The 16,861-nt window shown below is 42.1% G+C and overlaps 1 protein-coding gene across 1 annotated transcript in view; it reads left to right on the forward strand.

Moving 5' to 3' along the window:
• LOC109865553 (actin-related protein 3-like) overlaps positions 1–15,704 on the forward strand; it is a 33,337-nt gene extending 17,633 nt beyond the window's left edge. The window contains exons 8-12 of the mRNA XM_020453828.2: positions 12,093–12,266; positions 13,020–13,112; positions 13,332–13,457; positions 13,663–13,746; positions 14,593–15,704. Coding sequence (XP_020309417.1) covers positions 12,093–12,266; positions 13,020–13,112; positions 13,332–13,457; positions 13,663–13,746; positions 14,593–14,688 — 573 coding nt within the window. The 3' untranslated portion in view covers positions 14,689–15,704. The remainder of the gene's footprint in view (positions 1–12,092; positions 12,267–13,019; positions 13,113–13,331; positions 13,458–13,662; positions 13,747–14,592) is intronic.
• The last annotated feature ends 1,157 nt before the right edge of the window (positions 15,705–16,861 follow it).

Below are 16,861 nucleotides of genomic sequence, written 5' to 3' on the forward strand. Positions count from 1 at the left end.
TCACCTCATTTCAAGGCTTCCTTGTCAAGCTAAGCTTTGTGAAACCTTTGTAAATGTACAACTTTGCTCTTTTTTTCTTTCTGGGAAATGTTTTTTGAGTGTAAACCAATCAGGGTTTAGGCCTGGGCATAGCGTTATTACAGCACCACTTTTAGTTGTTAATGATCTTTTTTTAAATTTTATTTCACCTTTATTTAACCAGGTAGGCTAGTTGAGAACAAGTTCTCATTTGCAACTGCGACCTGGCCAAGATAAAGCAAAGCAGTGTGACACAGACAACAACACAGAGTTACACATGGAGTAAACAATAAACAAGCCAATAACACAAACAAGTCGATGACACGGTAGAAAAAATAAAGTCTATGTACAGTGTGTGTAAAAGGCATGAGTAGGTAGGCAATAAATAGGCCATAGGAGCGAATAAATACCATTTAGCTGATTAACACTGGAGTGATAAATGAGCAGATGATGATGTGCAAGTAGAGATACTGGTGTGCAAAAGAGCAGAAAAGTAAATAAAATAAAAACAGAATGGGGATGGGGTAGGTAGATTGGGTGGGCTATTTACAGATGGACTATATACTGCTGCAGCGATCGGTTAGCTGCTCAGATAGTTGGTGAGGGAAATAAGTCTCCAACTTCAGCGATTTTTGTAGTTCGTTCCAGTCACTGGCAGCAGAGGCGGCCAAATGAGGTGTTGGCTTTGGGGATGATCAGTGATCAGATGATCATGTTACCTGCAGGAACATGTGCTTATGGGTGGGTGTTGTTATCGTGACCAGTCAACTGAGATAAGGCGGAGCTTTACCTAGCATAGACTTAGATGACCTGGAGCCAGTGGGTCTGGCGACGAATATGTAGCGAGGGCCAGCCGACTAGAGCATACAGGTCGCAGGGTGGGTGGTATAAGGTGATTTGGTAACAAAACAGATTGCACTGTGATAGACTGCATCCAGTTTGCTGAATAGAGTATTGGAGGCTATTTTGTAGATGACATCGCCGAAGTCGAGGATCGGTAGGATAGTCAGTTTTACGAGGGTATTTTTGGCAGCATGAGTGAAGGAGGCTTTGTTGCGAAATAGAAAGCCCATTCTAGAGTTGATTTTGGATTGGAGGTGTTTAATAGGAGTCTGGAAGGAGAGTTTACAGTCTAGCCAGACACCTAGGTATTTATAGTTGTCCACATATTCTAGGTCGGAACCGTCCAGGGTGGTGATGCTAGTCGGGCGAGCGGGTGCGGGTAGCGAACGGTTGAAAAGCATGCATTTGGTTTTGATAGCATTTAAGAGCAGTTGGAGGCCACGGAAGGAGTGTTGTATGGCATTGAAGCTCGTTTGGAGGTTAGTTAGCACAGTGTCCAAGGAAGGGCCAGATATATACAGAATGGTGTCGTCTGCGTAGAGGTGGATCATGGAATCGCCCGCAGCAAGAGCGACATCATTGATACAGTGCCTTGCGAAAGTATTCGGCCCCCTTGAACTTTGCGACCTTTTGCCACATTTCAGGCTTCAAACATAAAGATATAAAACTGTATTTTTTTGTGAAGAATCAACAACAAGTGGGACACAATCATGAAGTGGAACGACATTTATTGGATATTTCAAACTTAACAAGTTTAACAAATCAAAAACTGAAAAATTGGGCGTGCAAAATTATTCAGCCCCTTTACTTTCAGTGCAGCAAACTCTCTCCAGAAGTTCAGTGAGGATCTCTGAATGATCCAATGTTGACCTAAATGACTAATGATGATAAATACAATCCACCTGTGTGTAATCAAGTCTCCGTATAAATGCACCTGCACTGTGATAGTCTCAGAGGTCCGTTAAAAGCGCAGAGAGCATCATGAAGAACAAGGAACACACCAGGCAGGTCCGAGATACTGTTGTGAAGAAGTTTAAAGCCGGATTTGGATACAAAAAGATTTCCCAAGCTTTAAACATCCCAAGGAGCACTGTGCAAGCGATAATATTGAAATGGAAGGAGTGTCAGACCACTGCAAATCTACCAAGACCTGGCCGTCCCTCTAAACTTTCAGCTCATACAAGGAGAAGACTGATCAGAGATGTAGCCAAGAGGCCCATGATCACTCTGGATGAACTGCAGAGATCTACAGCTGAGGTGGGAAACTCTGTCCATAGGAGAACAATCAGTCGTATATTGCACAAATCTGGCCTTTATGGAAGAGTGGCAAGAAGAAAGCCATTTCTTAAAGATATCCATAAAAAGTGTAGTTTTTAAAGTTTGCCACAAGCCACCTGGGAGACACACCAAACATGTGGAAGAAGGTGCTCTGGTCAGATGAAACCAAAATGGAACTTTTTGGCAACAATGCAAAACGTTATGTTTGGCGTAAAAGCAACACAGCTCATCACCCTGACCACACCATCCCCACTGTCAAACATGGTGGTGGCAGCATCATGGTTTGGGCCTGCTTTTCTTCAGCAGGGACAGGGAAGATGGTTAAAATTGATGGGAAGATGGATGGAGCCAAATACAGGACCATTCTGGAAGAAAATCTGATGGAGTCTGCAAAAGACCTGAGACTGGGACGGAGATTTGTCTTCCAACAAGACAATGATCCAAAACATAAAGCAAAATCTACAATGGAATGGTTCAAAAATAAACATATCCAGGTGTTAGAATGGCCAAGTCAAAGTCCAGACCTGAATCCAATCGAGAATCTGTGGAAAGAACTGAAAACTGCTGTTCACAAATGCTCTCCATCCAACCTCACTGAGCTCGAGCTGTTTTGCAAGGAGGAATGGGAAAAAAATTCAGTCTCTAGATGTGCAAAACTGATAGAGACATACCCCAAGCGACTTACAGCTGTAATCACAGCAAAAGGTGGCGCTACAAAGTATTAACTTAAGGGGGCTGAATAATTTTGCACGCCCAATTTTTCAGTTTTTGATTTGTTAAAAAAGTTTGAAATATCCAATAAATGTCGTTCCAGTTCATGATTGTGTCCCACTTGTTGTTGATTCTTCACAAAAAAATAGTTTTATATCTTTATGTTTGAAGCCTGAAATGTGGCAAAAGGTCGCAAAGTTCAAGGGGGCCGAATACTTTCGCAAGGCACTGTATATACAGAGAAAAGAGTCGGCCCAGGAATTGAACCATGTGTTACCCCCATAGAGACTGCCAGAGGTCCGGAGAACATGCACTCCAATTTGACACACTGAACTCTGTCTGCAAAGTAGTTGGTGAACTAGGTGGGGCAGTCATTAGAAAAACCAAGGCTATTGAGTCTGCCGATAAGAATACGGTGATTGTCAGAGTCGAAATCCTTGTCCAGGTCGATGAAGACGCCTGCACAGTACTGTCTTTTATCGATGGCGGTTATGATATTGTTTAGTACTTTGAGCATGGCTGAGGTGCACCTGTGACCGGCTCGGAAACCGGATTGCACGGCGGAGAAGGTACGGTGCGATTCGAAATGGTCAGTGATCTGTTTATTAATTTGGCTTTCGAAGACTTTAGATAGGCAGGTTAGGATGGATATAGGTCTGTAACAGTTTGGGTCTAGGGTGTCACCCCCTTTGAAGAGGGGGATGACCGCGGCAGCTTTCCAATCTTTAGGGATCTCAGATGATACAAAAGAGAGGTTGAGGGGTTGCAACAATGGCGGCGGGTAGTTTTAGAAAGAGAGGGTCCAGATTGTCTAGCCCAGCTGATTTGTACGGGTCTAGGTTTTGCAGCTCTTTCAGAACATCTGCTGTCTAGATTTGGGTGAAGGAGAAGCTGGGGGGGGGGGGTGTTGGCCCGGGGTTGGAGTAGCCAGGAGGAAGGCATGGCCAGCCGTTGAGAAATGCTTATTGAAATGTTCGATTATCATGGATTTATCAGTGGTGACCGTGTTACCTAGCCTCAGTGCAGTGGGCAGCTGGGAGGAGGTGCTCTTGTTCTCCATGGACTTTAGTGTCTCAACTTTTTGGAGTTAGAGCTTCAGGATGCGAATTTCTGCTTGAAAAAACTAGCCTTTGCTTTCCTGACTGACTAAGTGTATTGGTTCCTGACTTACCTGAACAGTTGCATATCACGGGGACTATTCGATACTATTGCAGTCCGCCACAGGATGTTTTTGTGCTGGTCAAGGGCAGTCCGGTCTAGAGTGAACCAAGGGCTATATCTGTTCTTAGTTCTGCATTTTTTTAATGGGCATGCTTATCTAAGATTGTGAGGAAATTACTTTTAAAGAATGACCAGGCATCCTCGACTGATGGGATGAGGTCAACAGCGGAGGTGTATTTGGAGGGCAAGATGGTCAGGATAATGTCTATGAGGGTTCCCATGTTTACAGATTTAACCCTGGTGGGTTCCTTGATGATTTGTGTGAGATTGAGGGCATCTAGCTTAGATTGTAGGACTGCCGGGGTGGTAAGCATATCCCAGTTTAGGTCACCTAACAGAACGAACTCTGAAGCTAGATGGGGGGAGATCAATTCACAAATGGTGTCCAGGGCACAGCTGGGAACGGAGGGGGGTCGATAGCAGGCAAAAACAGTGAGAGACTTATTTCTGGAGAGGTTCATTTTAAAAATTACAAGTTCGAACCGTTTGGGTATAGACCTGGAAAGTATGACAGAACTTTGCTGGCTATCTCTGCAGTAGATTGCAACTCCTCCCCCTTTGGCAGTTCTATCTTAACGGAAAATGTTGTAGTTGGGTATGGAAATCTCAGAATTGTTGGTGGCCTTCCGAAGCCAGGATTCAGACACGGCAAGGACATCACGGTTGGCCGCGTGTACTAAAGCAGTGAGTAAAACAAACTTCGGGAGGAGGCTTCTGATGTTGACATGCATGAAACCAAGGCTTTTTCGATTACAGAAGTCAACAAATGAGGGTGCCTGGGACACGCAGGACCTGGGTTTACCTCCACATCACGCGAGGAACAGAGGAGGAGTAGGATGAGGGTACGGCTAAAGGCGATCAAAACTGGTCGCCTAGAGCGTTGGCGACAAAGAGTAAAAGGAGCAGATTTCTGGGCGTGGTAGAATAGATTCAGGGCATAATGTGCAGACGGGTATGGTGGGGTGCGGGTACAGCGGAGGTAAGCCCAGGCACTGAGTGATGATAAGAGGCCGTATCTCTGGATAAGCTGGTTATAATGGGTGAGGTCACCGCATGTGTGGGAGGTGGGACAAAGGAGGTATCAGAGGTATAATGAGTGGAACTAGGGGCTCCATTGTAAACCTAAACAATGATAATTAACCTAAACAACAGTATACAAGGCATATTGACATATGAGAGAGACATACAGCGAGGCATAAAGTAATCACAGGTGTTGATTTGGACAGCTAGCTAAGACAACAACGGGTGAGACAACAACAGCTAATCAGCTAGAACAACAACAGGTGAAATGGCGATGAATGGGCAGAGAGGGTCGGTTAACTACACACAGGGCCTGAGTTCGCGGCTGGAGCCGAAAGATAAACCAAAAAATAAACAGAATGGAGTACCGTGATTAATGGACAGTCCAGCAGGCATCAGCTATGTAGCCAAGTGATCATAGGGTCCAGGGGGCAGCAATAGATGGAACAGGGAAGCCGCGGACTAGTCACTACTATGCTAGCACGCGGGCAACACAGCACACGCAGGGGCATTAGCCACTATAGCCACTCGGTAGCCGCGGTGATCCGGTGCCAAGGTCCAAAGCTTACGGCAAGGATCCGGTGGAGTAGTGTGTTCTAGCCGTGTTGGAGTCCAGGTGAACAACTGAGTAGGCCGAGAGTTGGGCCTCAGGGATAGCTTCGGTACTGGGTAACTCGGTGGGTGCTAGCTAGCTGTAAAGATCAAGAGTAATGGTCCAGGGATTACTGCAGGAATCCTGCGTTGTAGTGGCGAGACAGTCCATTACTGGTAGGCTGGCGAGTATTATCCAGGCTAAAAAATAAAAAGTAAAAATAAAAAATGGCTGGAATCTGTGCAGAAGGTAAAGGCCGCTAGCAGTTGCTAACAATGACTAAATAGCTTGTAGCTAATTAGCTGGTTAGTTTCTGATGGATAGATGGTTCTTTCTATAAGGTCTAAAAATGAAAAAATAATAGCGGTATCACATTGGGTAAGGCAGATTACCGGAAGGTATAATTTAACTAAAATGGAGAATAGATTGAAAATAAAATTGAAATATATATATATATATACACACAAATACAAAAGTACACGAGAGAACGAACAAAACACGTCTGCACTGCTACGCCATTTTGTCAATGTCTTAGACACTACAATTAAATGTGCTGCTTTGTTTGTGGATCTCTAAACAGTATTTGATACTGTTTATATTGATTAAGTTGTCCTCGTTAGGCCTGAGCTCTGACACCTATTTATGGTTTCATGATTACCTTAGTGGCAGAACTCAGACCATTGTGATTGATTGGGTTAAGTACGAATTTCTTGAAATATGTAAATGTGTTCCACAGGGGTCGATACCAGGACCTGTTCATTTCACTATTTATAGTCAATTTGTAATTTTTTTTAGATTTAATCTATATGCAGATGATCCTATTATGTATGTAATTAGTCTGATGTTGCTGTTGTGCAGGAAGGCCTTACAGATTTTAAAATGTGTGCTTAATAGAGTACCACAGTATGAGTCGTAATACCCATAAAACCTAGCAGTCAAACTAGGAAATGGTTCCAGTCGTTTTTCCACAATTCATTTTGTTAAGAAAAGTCACCTTGTCCGTGAGAGATTTACATGGTATGGTACTTTGTGAAAATGGTGCCGACAGAGAGGGCTGCCTCACTTCTTGCTCTTAGGAAACTTTGCAGTATTTCGGTTTTTATTAATATGTATTATTTATTACATTGTTAGCCCAGAAAATATTTTGTGTTATTACATACAGCCGGGAAGAACTATTAGATATCAGAGCGATGGTAACTCATCAGCACTACCAGCATCACGACCAGGAATACGACTTTCCCGATGCAGATCCTTTGTTCGCACCCCCCAGGGCAATTGAACTGATTCCAGAAGCCGACCCAAAACAACACCGGCAAAGGAGAGGTACTCGGGGTGTTCCTTGAGTCCAATTTAGGAGGTGCACACACCACCCGCCGCTTCCGAGTATATTACTCGCTAATGTTCCGTCTCTGGATAATAAAGTTGATGAGCTCAGAGCGTGGGTCTCTTTCCAGAGAGACATCAGGGATTGTAACATACTCTGCGTCACGGAAACATGACTTTCTCGGATATACTGCCTGAATCGGTCCAGCCAGCTAAATTCCCAGTTCATGGTGTAGACCGGAATAAATATCTCTGGGAAGAAGGATGGGGGTGTATGTTTAATGATTAACGACTAATGATGTAAGAATGCTGTTCATTGACTATACAGTGGTTATTCCTTTAAAAGTTGTCATACTGCGGCACAGCTTGCGGAGTGCCACAGAATTCTATGGCACGTTATTTAAGTGTCAGCCATTAATGCTTGTTAATGCTAGTTTGACCACCAGAGGGCATCTTTGAAGTTAAGTTATTGAAATAACATGGAGCTGTAGACCCAAGAGTCCTGTTTACTGTACAGTAGGTGTTTTAGTATAACTTATTAATTGGCATACAGGCCACACAGGCCAACATACTGTAGCACCATGACCAGGATCTCTATTCATTTAAGTGAGCAGATTGGGGCTTTCAGGGGGAATGGAAAATCTACTGGAGACATTTAAAAAAAATACTGTTAGATTGGGGATTATGTAGCTGAGATGTACAGCAGTTGAAATAAATATCTGCATTATGAAAGATTATTTTTAACATTTTATTAACGAAAGCATAAAGATGATGAAAAAATACTGCGCATGATGTGCTTAATCAGGCATTTTGCAGTTGCATGAGGTTTGGAGTTAGAAATGTAAAACTTTAGAGTAATTAATACACTACTGTAAATAAACACAGCATCTACAGTGGTACAAATATATTATTGAATTAAAAAAAAATCTATGTTACAATTTTCAATGTTACACTAACAAGTGGTTGCCATGGTGAATAATCCAATAGTAATTGGTATAACTCCGTGGGGCGACGCACAATTGGCCTAGCGTTGTCCGGGTTAGGGGCGGTCTGGCCGTTAGGGATATCCTTGTCTCCTCGCGCAATAGCGACTCTTGTGGCGGGCCAGGCGCAGTGCACGCTAACCAGGTCGCCAGGTGCACGTGTTTCCTCCAACACAGTGGTGCGGCTGTCTTCCGGGTTAGATGTGTTAGCTGTGTTAAGAAGTAGTGCGGCTTGGTTGGGTTGTGTTTCGGAGACTTTCGACCTTCGTCTCTCCCGAGCCCGTACGGGAGTTGTAGCGATGAGACAAGATAGTAACTACTAACAATTGGATACCACGAGATTGGGGTAAAAATGTAATAATAATAATTGGTATAACATGACTATCAGAACTCAGAAAATTAAAATACTTGCAGATGAATAAAATGGCCCTGGATGTCTAATTCAATTTGGAGCATTCTAAATTAATATCTAAGGACAAATCTGGTCTGTGAGAATATGTAATAGATTAGCGTTCTAACTCACCCTTGTGATAGTGTGGTGCAATGACCAAATGCCACCATCTACCACTAACGGTCGTGGCATAAGCTCAAAACTTTTAAAGGAAGAACCACTGTAGCTCAGCATTCAACACCATAGTACCCTCCAAGCTCATCAATAAGCTTGAGGCCCTGGGACTGAACCCCGCCATCTGCAACTGGGTCCTGGACTTCCTGACTGGCCTCCCCCAGGTGGAGAATGTAGGAAATACCTCCACTTCGCTGATCCTCAACACTGCGGCCCCACAAGGGTGCGTGCTCGGTCCTCTCCTGTACTCCATGTTCACCCATGACTGTGTGGCCAAGCATGCCTTCAACTCAATCATCAAGTTTGCAGATGACACAACAGTAGTAGGCTTGATTACCAACAATGACGAGACAGCCTACTGGAATGAGGTAAGGGCTCTGGGAGTGTCGTGCCAGGAAAATAACCTCTCACTCGATGTCAACAAAACAAAGGAGATGGACTTCAGGAAACAGCAGAGGGAGCACATCTCTATCCACATCGACGGGACAGCAGTGGAGAAGGTGGAAAGCTTCAAGTTCCCCGGCGTACAGATCTCTGACAAACGGAAATGGTCCACTCACACAGACAGTGTTTTGAAGAAGGCGCAACAGCGCCTCTTCAACCTCAGGAGGCTGAAGAAATTTGGCTTGTCAGCTAAAACCCGCACAAACTCCTTACAGATGCACACTCGAGCATCCCGTCGGGCTGTATCACCGCTTTGTACGGCAACTGCACCACCTGCAACCGCAGAGTTCTCCAGAGGGTGGTGCGGACTGTCCAACACATCACTGGCGGCAAACTACCTGCCCTCCAGGACACCTACAGCACCTGATGTCACAGGAAGGCCAAAAAATATCATCAAGGACAACCACTCAAGCCACTGTCTGTTCACCCCGCTATCATCCAGAAGGCGAGGTCAGTACAGGTGCTTCGAAGCTGGGACCGAGAGACTGAAAAACCGCTATCTCAAGGCCATCGGACTGTTAAATAGCCATCACTAGCATATTAGAGGCTGCTGCCTATAAACATAGATTTAGAATCACCGGCCACTTTAATAAATGGAAAACTAGTCACTTTAATAATGTCTACATATATTGTATTACCTATCATATGCATATACTGTATCCTATACTATTCTACTGTATCTTATTCTATGCCGTGTTGACATTGCTCATCCATATACTTTTCTATTCTTAATTCCATTCCTTTACTAGATGTGTGTGTATTGGGTATATGTTGTGTAATTGTAAGATATTACTGCACTACTCCTCGGATGGTGCTATAATCGAGTCCATGCGTACAAATACTTTAGTATTTGAATTGTCAAAAAACATACAACTGAGCTTGTTAAACTACATTTTAAATGATTTATTTTTTACAGAAGCAGATCTTGTCTCTCTTTAGTCAGCAGGAAGCAGATTGTGCAGTCAATCTTTCTACCTGTTGATTATGGTGATACTATTTATCAAAGTGCAGCCGCCTCTACTCTTAAACCCTTGGATGCCGTTGGAGGAATTGGTGCCTCTAGATAAATTCAGACGGGTGTAACGTGACCTTTCTACTGAATAAGTTTTTTTTTATATATATATATAATTGTGTTTTGCTTTTCGTGTATTGTTGTGTATTTTATTTTGTATATGAATGTGTAGCTTAATGTGTTTTGTTGTATTTTTACGGGTATTGTGGTGCTATACAGGCCTCATCTGGAAAATAGACCTTGGTCTCAACATTGTCTCCCTGTCAAAATAAAGGTTAAATATATTGTGACTGTATGAAGGTATGCGCCCCAACAGCATTCCTCTATCAACCACCAGCCGCCACTCACACAGTTAAGATTTGGTCACTGTTTGCACTTAAAGTTGGGAAGTTGACTGAGTAAATGAATAGTGCTAGCACACCTCACAATGTTTTATGAAATGTAAATAAAGAAAATACTAAACCAAGATGTCTTAAAGAGGATGTGACATGTTCACTTTGCCTGTAGTGTGTTGACTTGAACACTAGGTGGAACCCTTATTCCACCGGAAAGTTTCATACCTCAACGCAAAGAACAACATCACTTGATATTCAAACTGCTCTTTTGTGAAGAAGTTTGAAACATGGGATACATAGACGTGGTTCTGATTTTGATTGTTTTGTTCGGTTTACAATTCAAGATAGACCGCTTGACTCCCCTGGTGTTTCTTAGGGTGTGCTGTTCCCATTAAACCCATGCTTGTAATTGCTGCTCGTATTTACCAGAATCCATTGTGATTCACTTCGCTTCCTTTGATCCAAAGCAGTAAATGTTTATTGGAAGACTCATCTAAAATCCTTGTTGGCCCTTGTGTTGAAGATAATTGTTTTTCACCACGAGACAAACACTTATCAGGCTTTTCATCCTACGGAGACTTGACTACTGACTGCAATTGGTAGCTTGATTTGTATTCAGTGTTCTTGCTCTTGGAAAAGAGCTATCCAATCATTTGCGTTCATATCTACCACAACGTGTGTTATGGAGAATTAAGTGGAGTCCTGGGTTTTTTGACAAAATTATTTAGAATGTAATTAAGGCCAAACTCATGTGGGTCTTAACAAGGCTGAAATCATGTAGGTCCTTAATCAGCAACAGCTTAATCGAGGAAGAAGAGTCACTGGTCTCAGGATTTAACCAATATGTTTTTACCTCCCTGAGTTGATTTGCTCATCAAGATAAATTCTCAAATTTAAAACGATAAATAACTATTTAACTTTTTTAAACTTTCAGTTCTGCTCTGTAAGACCACACTGGTCCTACATGATGTAACATGCAGTGAGCTCCAAAGTATTGGGACAGTGACAAATTTTTTGTGTTTCGGCTCTGTACTCCAGCACTTTGGATTTGAAATTATACAATGACTATGAGGTTGAAGTGCAGATTATCCGCTTTCATTTGAGAGTATTTTCATCCATATCATGTGAACCATTTAGAAATTACATCACTTTCTGTACATATTCCCTGCATTTTAGGGGACCAAAAGTATTGTGACAAATGCATTTATGTGTATTAAAGTAGTAACAAGTTAAGTATTTGGTCTGAGATTCATAGTTCCCCTATTGTGAGAGGTTAGCATGTCTTGGGGTATGATATTTTTGCGTCTGACTTTCTCACTGAACATTATTCACGATTCATTCAGGACTATCCGTAATCATGGTAGCATCCACATTTTAATGTGAAAGTGTTTAATATTATATTCTTATTTGCATTAAGTGGCACAATACATTTTTTACCATTCATTTCTGAGAAACAACCAACACAAACGGCAAATGCATCCAAGTTTGTGTACTAGGATTATGGGACCAAGTAATAAACGTTTGACTACTTTAAATACACAAATAACTGAATTTGTCCCCATACTTATGGTCCCCTAAAATGGGGGGGGGGGGGGTTTACAAAAAGGGCTGTAATTTCTAAACGGTTCACCCTATATGGATGAAAATACCCTCACATTAAAGCTGTATCCTTCCAAATCCAATGCCGCCAGTTACACTGTAGTTAAGCATCCACTCACGCTTTGTCTTCCATGTCTTTTTACACCAGGAGCGGTTCAGCTACGTGTGTCCGGACCTAGTGAAAGAGTTCAGCAAGTACGACACGGACGGCTCCAAGTGGATCAAGCAGTACACCGGCATAAACAACATCAGCAAGAAGGAGTTCACCGTCGACGTAGGCTACGAGCGCTTCCTCGGCCCTGAGATTTTCTTCCACCCGGAGGTTAGCAGTGAGCACTTTGCTATTTAAACGGCTGCATAGCGAGAGGTTTGCGCTATGCTAATTACCTAGCATACTATGATTGGGAGATGTTCCTCTTCAGTGCCATCCCACATTAGCATAATGTTAGCAGAACTCTGACCCCCAGGTCTCTAGGTTAGAGTAGCTTCAAATGAGTGGTTAGGACCATCATACGTAGGGTACTACCACACTGAAAGCACAGATTACCTATAAATAAACTACAGCCAGAAGATGAGTTGTTCAGTTAAGGGCTGCAGAGGCCAGAGTGGATGATGGATAAAGACGTCTTTAAAATGGTTAAGATGTTGTTTTAAGGCTACACTATGCAGAAATTGCTCCGCCATTTCCTGGTTGCTAAAACTCTAGTAGGTTGCCTAATTTCAGTGTATGTGACAAAATAAGCTAGTATAGTGTAGAGAATCATAGTACCATCTAAACCGCTGTGAAATATATTTTCCAAAACCAAAAATATGGTTTCAGCTGTTTGAATCTGGTGTACAAACCCAAAAGTAAAAGATAAACTTAAGAACGGGAAGCATAGGAATAGGACAGGTCTACTGCTTCTTAGGCTTGCTTTCAGGTAGAATGATAGATCTATAACTCACATTGCTATGTGAATTTGGTCAGGTCCACCAAAAAGTTACATATTGCCACTTTAAGATATTTATCTGTGAACATAGGCATGTACACACTTTTAAACTTTCTCTCACACTCTTCTTCCTCACAATCCACCAGTTTGCCAATCCTGACTTCACCCAGCCCATCTCTGAAGTTGTGGACGAGGTTATCCAGAACTGCCCCATTGATGTCAGACGTCCCCTTTACAAGGTAATCATATCCCTGAACTACATAGATATTGGTTTAAAAACCACATCCAACTAATATCCAATCAGCACTTTGGGTTTGACTTGTACAGACTTATCGGTTCTCTGGGCACTTTCAATATTGTGTGTATGCATGTGGTGTGTGTGCTCGAGTTGAACCCTGTTTTGTGTGTTAGGGCATGTGTTAAGATTGGTTAACTAGACACACTGTGTTCTTCTCCAGAACATTGTATTGTCGGGCGGCTCCACCATGTTCAGGGACTTTGGGCGGCGCCTGCAGAGGGACCTGAAGAGGACGGTGGATGCCAGGCTGAAGATGAGCGAGGAGCTGAGCGGGGGCAAGCTCAAGGTGAGAGCAGTCTCTCGTCATGGTGATCTTACTAGAGTTGTCTCTTTAGCCTAATAATAGTGGTCCCCACGAGCTGCTCCTGTTCTTTTTCCTGTTTTTTTTTCTCTTTGTTGTAACCAGCTACAGTTTTGGCAGAGCATTAGGTTAATGTAGGAGGTGAGAAATGTAAGATCTTTATTTGTGTTGTTTGCTTTTGCCCTCTCAGCCCAAACCAATTGATGTGCAAGTCATCACTCATCATATGCAGAGATATGCAGTGTGGTTCGGAGGATCCATGTTAGCCTCAACTGTAAGTTTCACAAATCCGATGCGCCGTTCTGTAGGGAGAAACGGTACTAAAACTAAAATTGTGGAAATTAGTATTAGTTGTTCTATGGCACACATTTCCTGTTATAAGGAAACCTCTTACTTGGCACATAGTAAAGCAACTTAATGATTGGAAATGTCATTCAGAAAATGTTATTTTATATGCCATCTGCAAAACTTGTCTACCTAAAAATGTAGTAGTGCTGAAAGATTACTGTCAGCACTTTAGCTGAATTTCAGTGATTTGCATTGTCAGCATGATTACTGCCATGTCGTGCTTACTTAAGGCCATGCTATCTTCCAGTTTCCCTGTAACTCAGTTGAATTTTTTTTTTTTATAAAGTCCTTATTTTAATTGAATATGAAAGGGAAACGCCCATAATGTACTGGGGAGCATCCTTTGACAGTGTTTCGGTAGGTTACAACATTGCATGACACATGATGAGCCAACCTTTTTTACAACAGGAACTCTGGGGACTGTGTGATGTGCCTGTGAAGTGGGTTGTCATCAGCGTGAGACTTTACAGCACAGCATTACAGACTTTTAGTCTTAGGTTGTCCAGGGCATCATTTATTTGTTTCTGTTTCATGACATGTCCTTTTTGGTTTGTATGGTTGAGATGCGCATCTGAAACATGTTTTTAAGATGAAAAAAAAGGAGGGAGCCTCTGCACAGCATTGTGTCGAGTTCTAGGTGCTGGTTTTTGACAGGAACAAGTAGTATTCAAAAACAAGCGTCAAAACCGCACACAAAGGTTGTTTATGTTTTCATTTGTTTGTCTTCTATTCAAATATGCCAAATATCAACGCATTGCTTTCTCTTTTCTAGCCTGAGTTCTACCAGGTATGCCACACCAAAAAGGACTATGAGGAGATTGGCCCTAGCATCTGTCGCCACAACCCCGTGTTCGGAGTCATGTCTTAACTGTGGCCCTCCAACATCCTAATGGTTAGACCGGGTGGGGTCGGTAGGGTTGGGTTGGGAGGGGAGACAGTGGGTCAGGGGTGGTGAGTTTGGCCTTTTTGATTGCTTGTTCACTCTGGATGTACAGAACGAGAGGCGATACAGAGTTTTTTTTTTTGTTTTTGTTTTTTTTATGAGAAAAAAAGAAACAGTCCGGCTGGAAAATGTATTGTGAATGTTCCTTTTTTTGTTTTGTTTTTGTTTTCCAAAATGAGGGAAATATGGTTTCTAAACCAAAACAATAAAAGATCATTTCCGGATCTGTCAAGCAACATGCAGAAAGCTAAACGATGATGGTAAGGATGGTGGTGGTTGATGTAATGATGACAACAACATTGATGATAATAAAATCAGAAGTCATAAAACATTATTTATGTTAAAAGAACTTGAGTCCGAGCGATATCTGACGACTCGAAGATATCGTTGATCATGCCAAGGTTATAGAACATATTAATGTCGTCTTTATGTTCCATTTAATTTTTCTGCTTCAAATGCACTTCACTTTGTGTATCACAGCAAGAGCTTGTTTATATTTCGTAAAGGTTTTTTATATGTAAAACTTGGGAAATTGGGGAAAGTTTTTATTGCATACCAGTATCAGCAAGTGACTGTTTTAACCCACAATGCAGCTTTGATACGCAGTATTTTCTTAAGTTAGAAAACTGAAATGTTTCTCCCTCATCATTCCCCCATTGTCTGTCCTTGCTATTCTCCCTTTAATTCTACATTAACATTAACATGCCTTCGCTTTCACTTTCGACCATGCCAGATTTCCCTCTTCTATGTCTTAGCGAAAGAAAATAAAACGATTCATGAAATAATAACAATGAAATTGAAAGAGCGTGACTGTCGGACCAGTATTGTTAGCCTAGATTTGTTTTCAAATTAAATACCAAATTATAAAAAATAAAAAAAGATGGGATTTGTTTATTTAATGCCTCGCAACATTCCAATAAAGGCTCAGATTTGTTTCTTAAGTGGGCTATCGTTTTTTTTCTTCATGATTAGCATTTTTATTGAGATTTCAAACAGAAATTTAAAAGCACGGGCAGCAAACGCAGTCAACACCCCACAGTGTCATAAAGATCTCCAGCCTATGATGAACAAAAAGCGAAAAGACTGGAATATATCCATTTTTGACTGGGTTCTTGTTTGCTGCGTCTCAAATTTTGTCCAGTGCGATGTCACTGGACATTTAGCATAGATCTTAAGATGATATTTTTATATAGTTGATGGGAATTGATGCTTTGTTTTAGTGTGGAATGTGACTGACATGCAAAACAAAGTCTTTACACTTTTGTAGTTTTACCCATAAGTCAATCTTTTCATTGGAGCCATTGAGTTGTCATTTGCGAGGGATCCTTGAGAAATGTCACATTAGAATGTATTGCCCTGTCCCATTCTGTCTTGCGGTCTGAGCTCTAAGCACTGCCAAATGTGTGACATGTTGCTGAGTACAAAACACTTTGGGTTTGTCACTGGCATGAATTCTCACAGGTCGATTGCAAAATGATCTAGGGAAATGCGCTGCCACACCCTCGCACCCCGGAAATGTTTTATAACATGCATTGAGAGACTGCAAGACAGGAGAATGGGATAAGGCTTTTATGTCTCCATCAAGAATACTCCATCAGGAAGTGATATCAAACAGAGAACAGGTGGTGATGCCAGCATTAGGCCATGGCCACATTGGGATTTCGTGTTGAAGAATTTGAGGGAGCCCATGTTTTTTTCGAATGGGAGTCATCCGTTGCCGGACAACCAAGATTATTGTCTGAAGATGAAGAAACCCACAAACGATTCGTCTTTTCGTGCGAACTTGTCAGAAGAAAGAGATGAGTTGTACTTTTGAATATACAATTGAATCTGTGTTCATTAACCTCAGTGTGGCTGTGGCCTTAGGCCAGAGACTCACTGAGATGCATGAGCGCTTAGTTGAAGTCGGAAGTTTACATACACTTAGGTTGGAGTCATTAAAACTCGCTTTTCAACCACTCCACAAATTTCTTGTTAACAAACTATAGTTTTGGCAAGTCGGTTAGGACATTACTTTGTGCATGACACAAGTCATTTTTCCAGCAATTGTTTACAGACTTTATTTCAAGATTATTTCACTTCTAATTCACTGTATCAC

Source organism: Oncorhynchus kisutch, linkage group LG2 (assembly GCF_002021735.2).
Source record: "Oncorhynchus kisutch isolate 150728-3 linkage group LG2, Okis_V2, whole genome shotgun sequence".
NCBI lineage: Eukaryota > Metazoa > Chordata > Actinopteri > Salmoniformes > Salmonidae > Oncorhynchus > Oncorhynchus kisutch.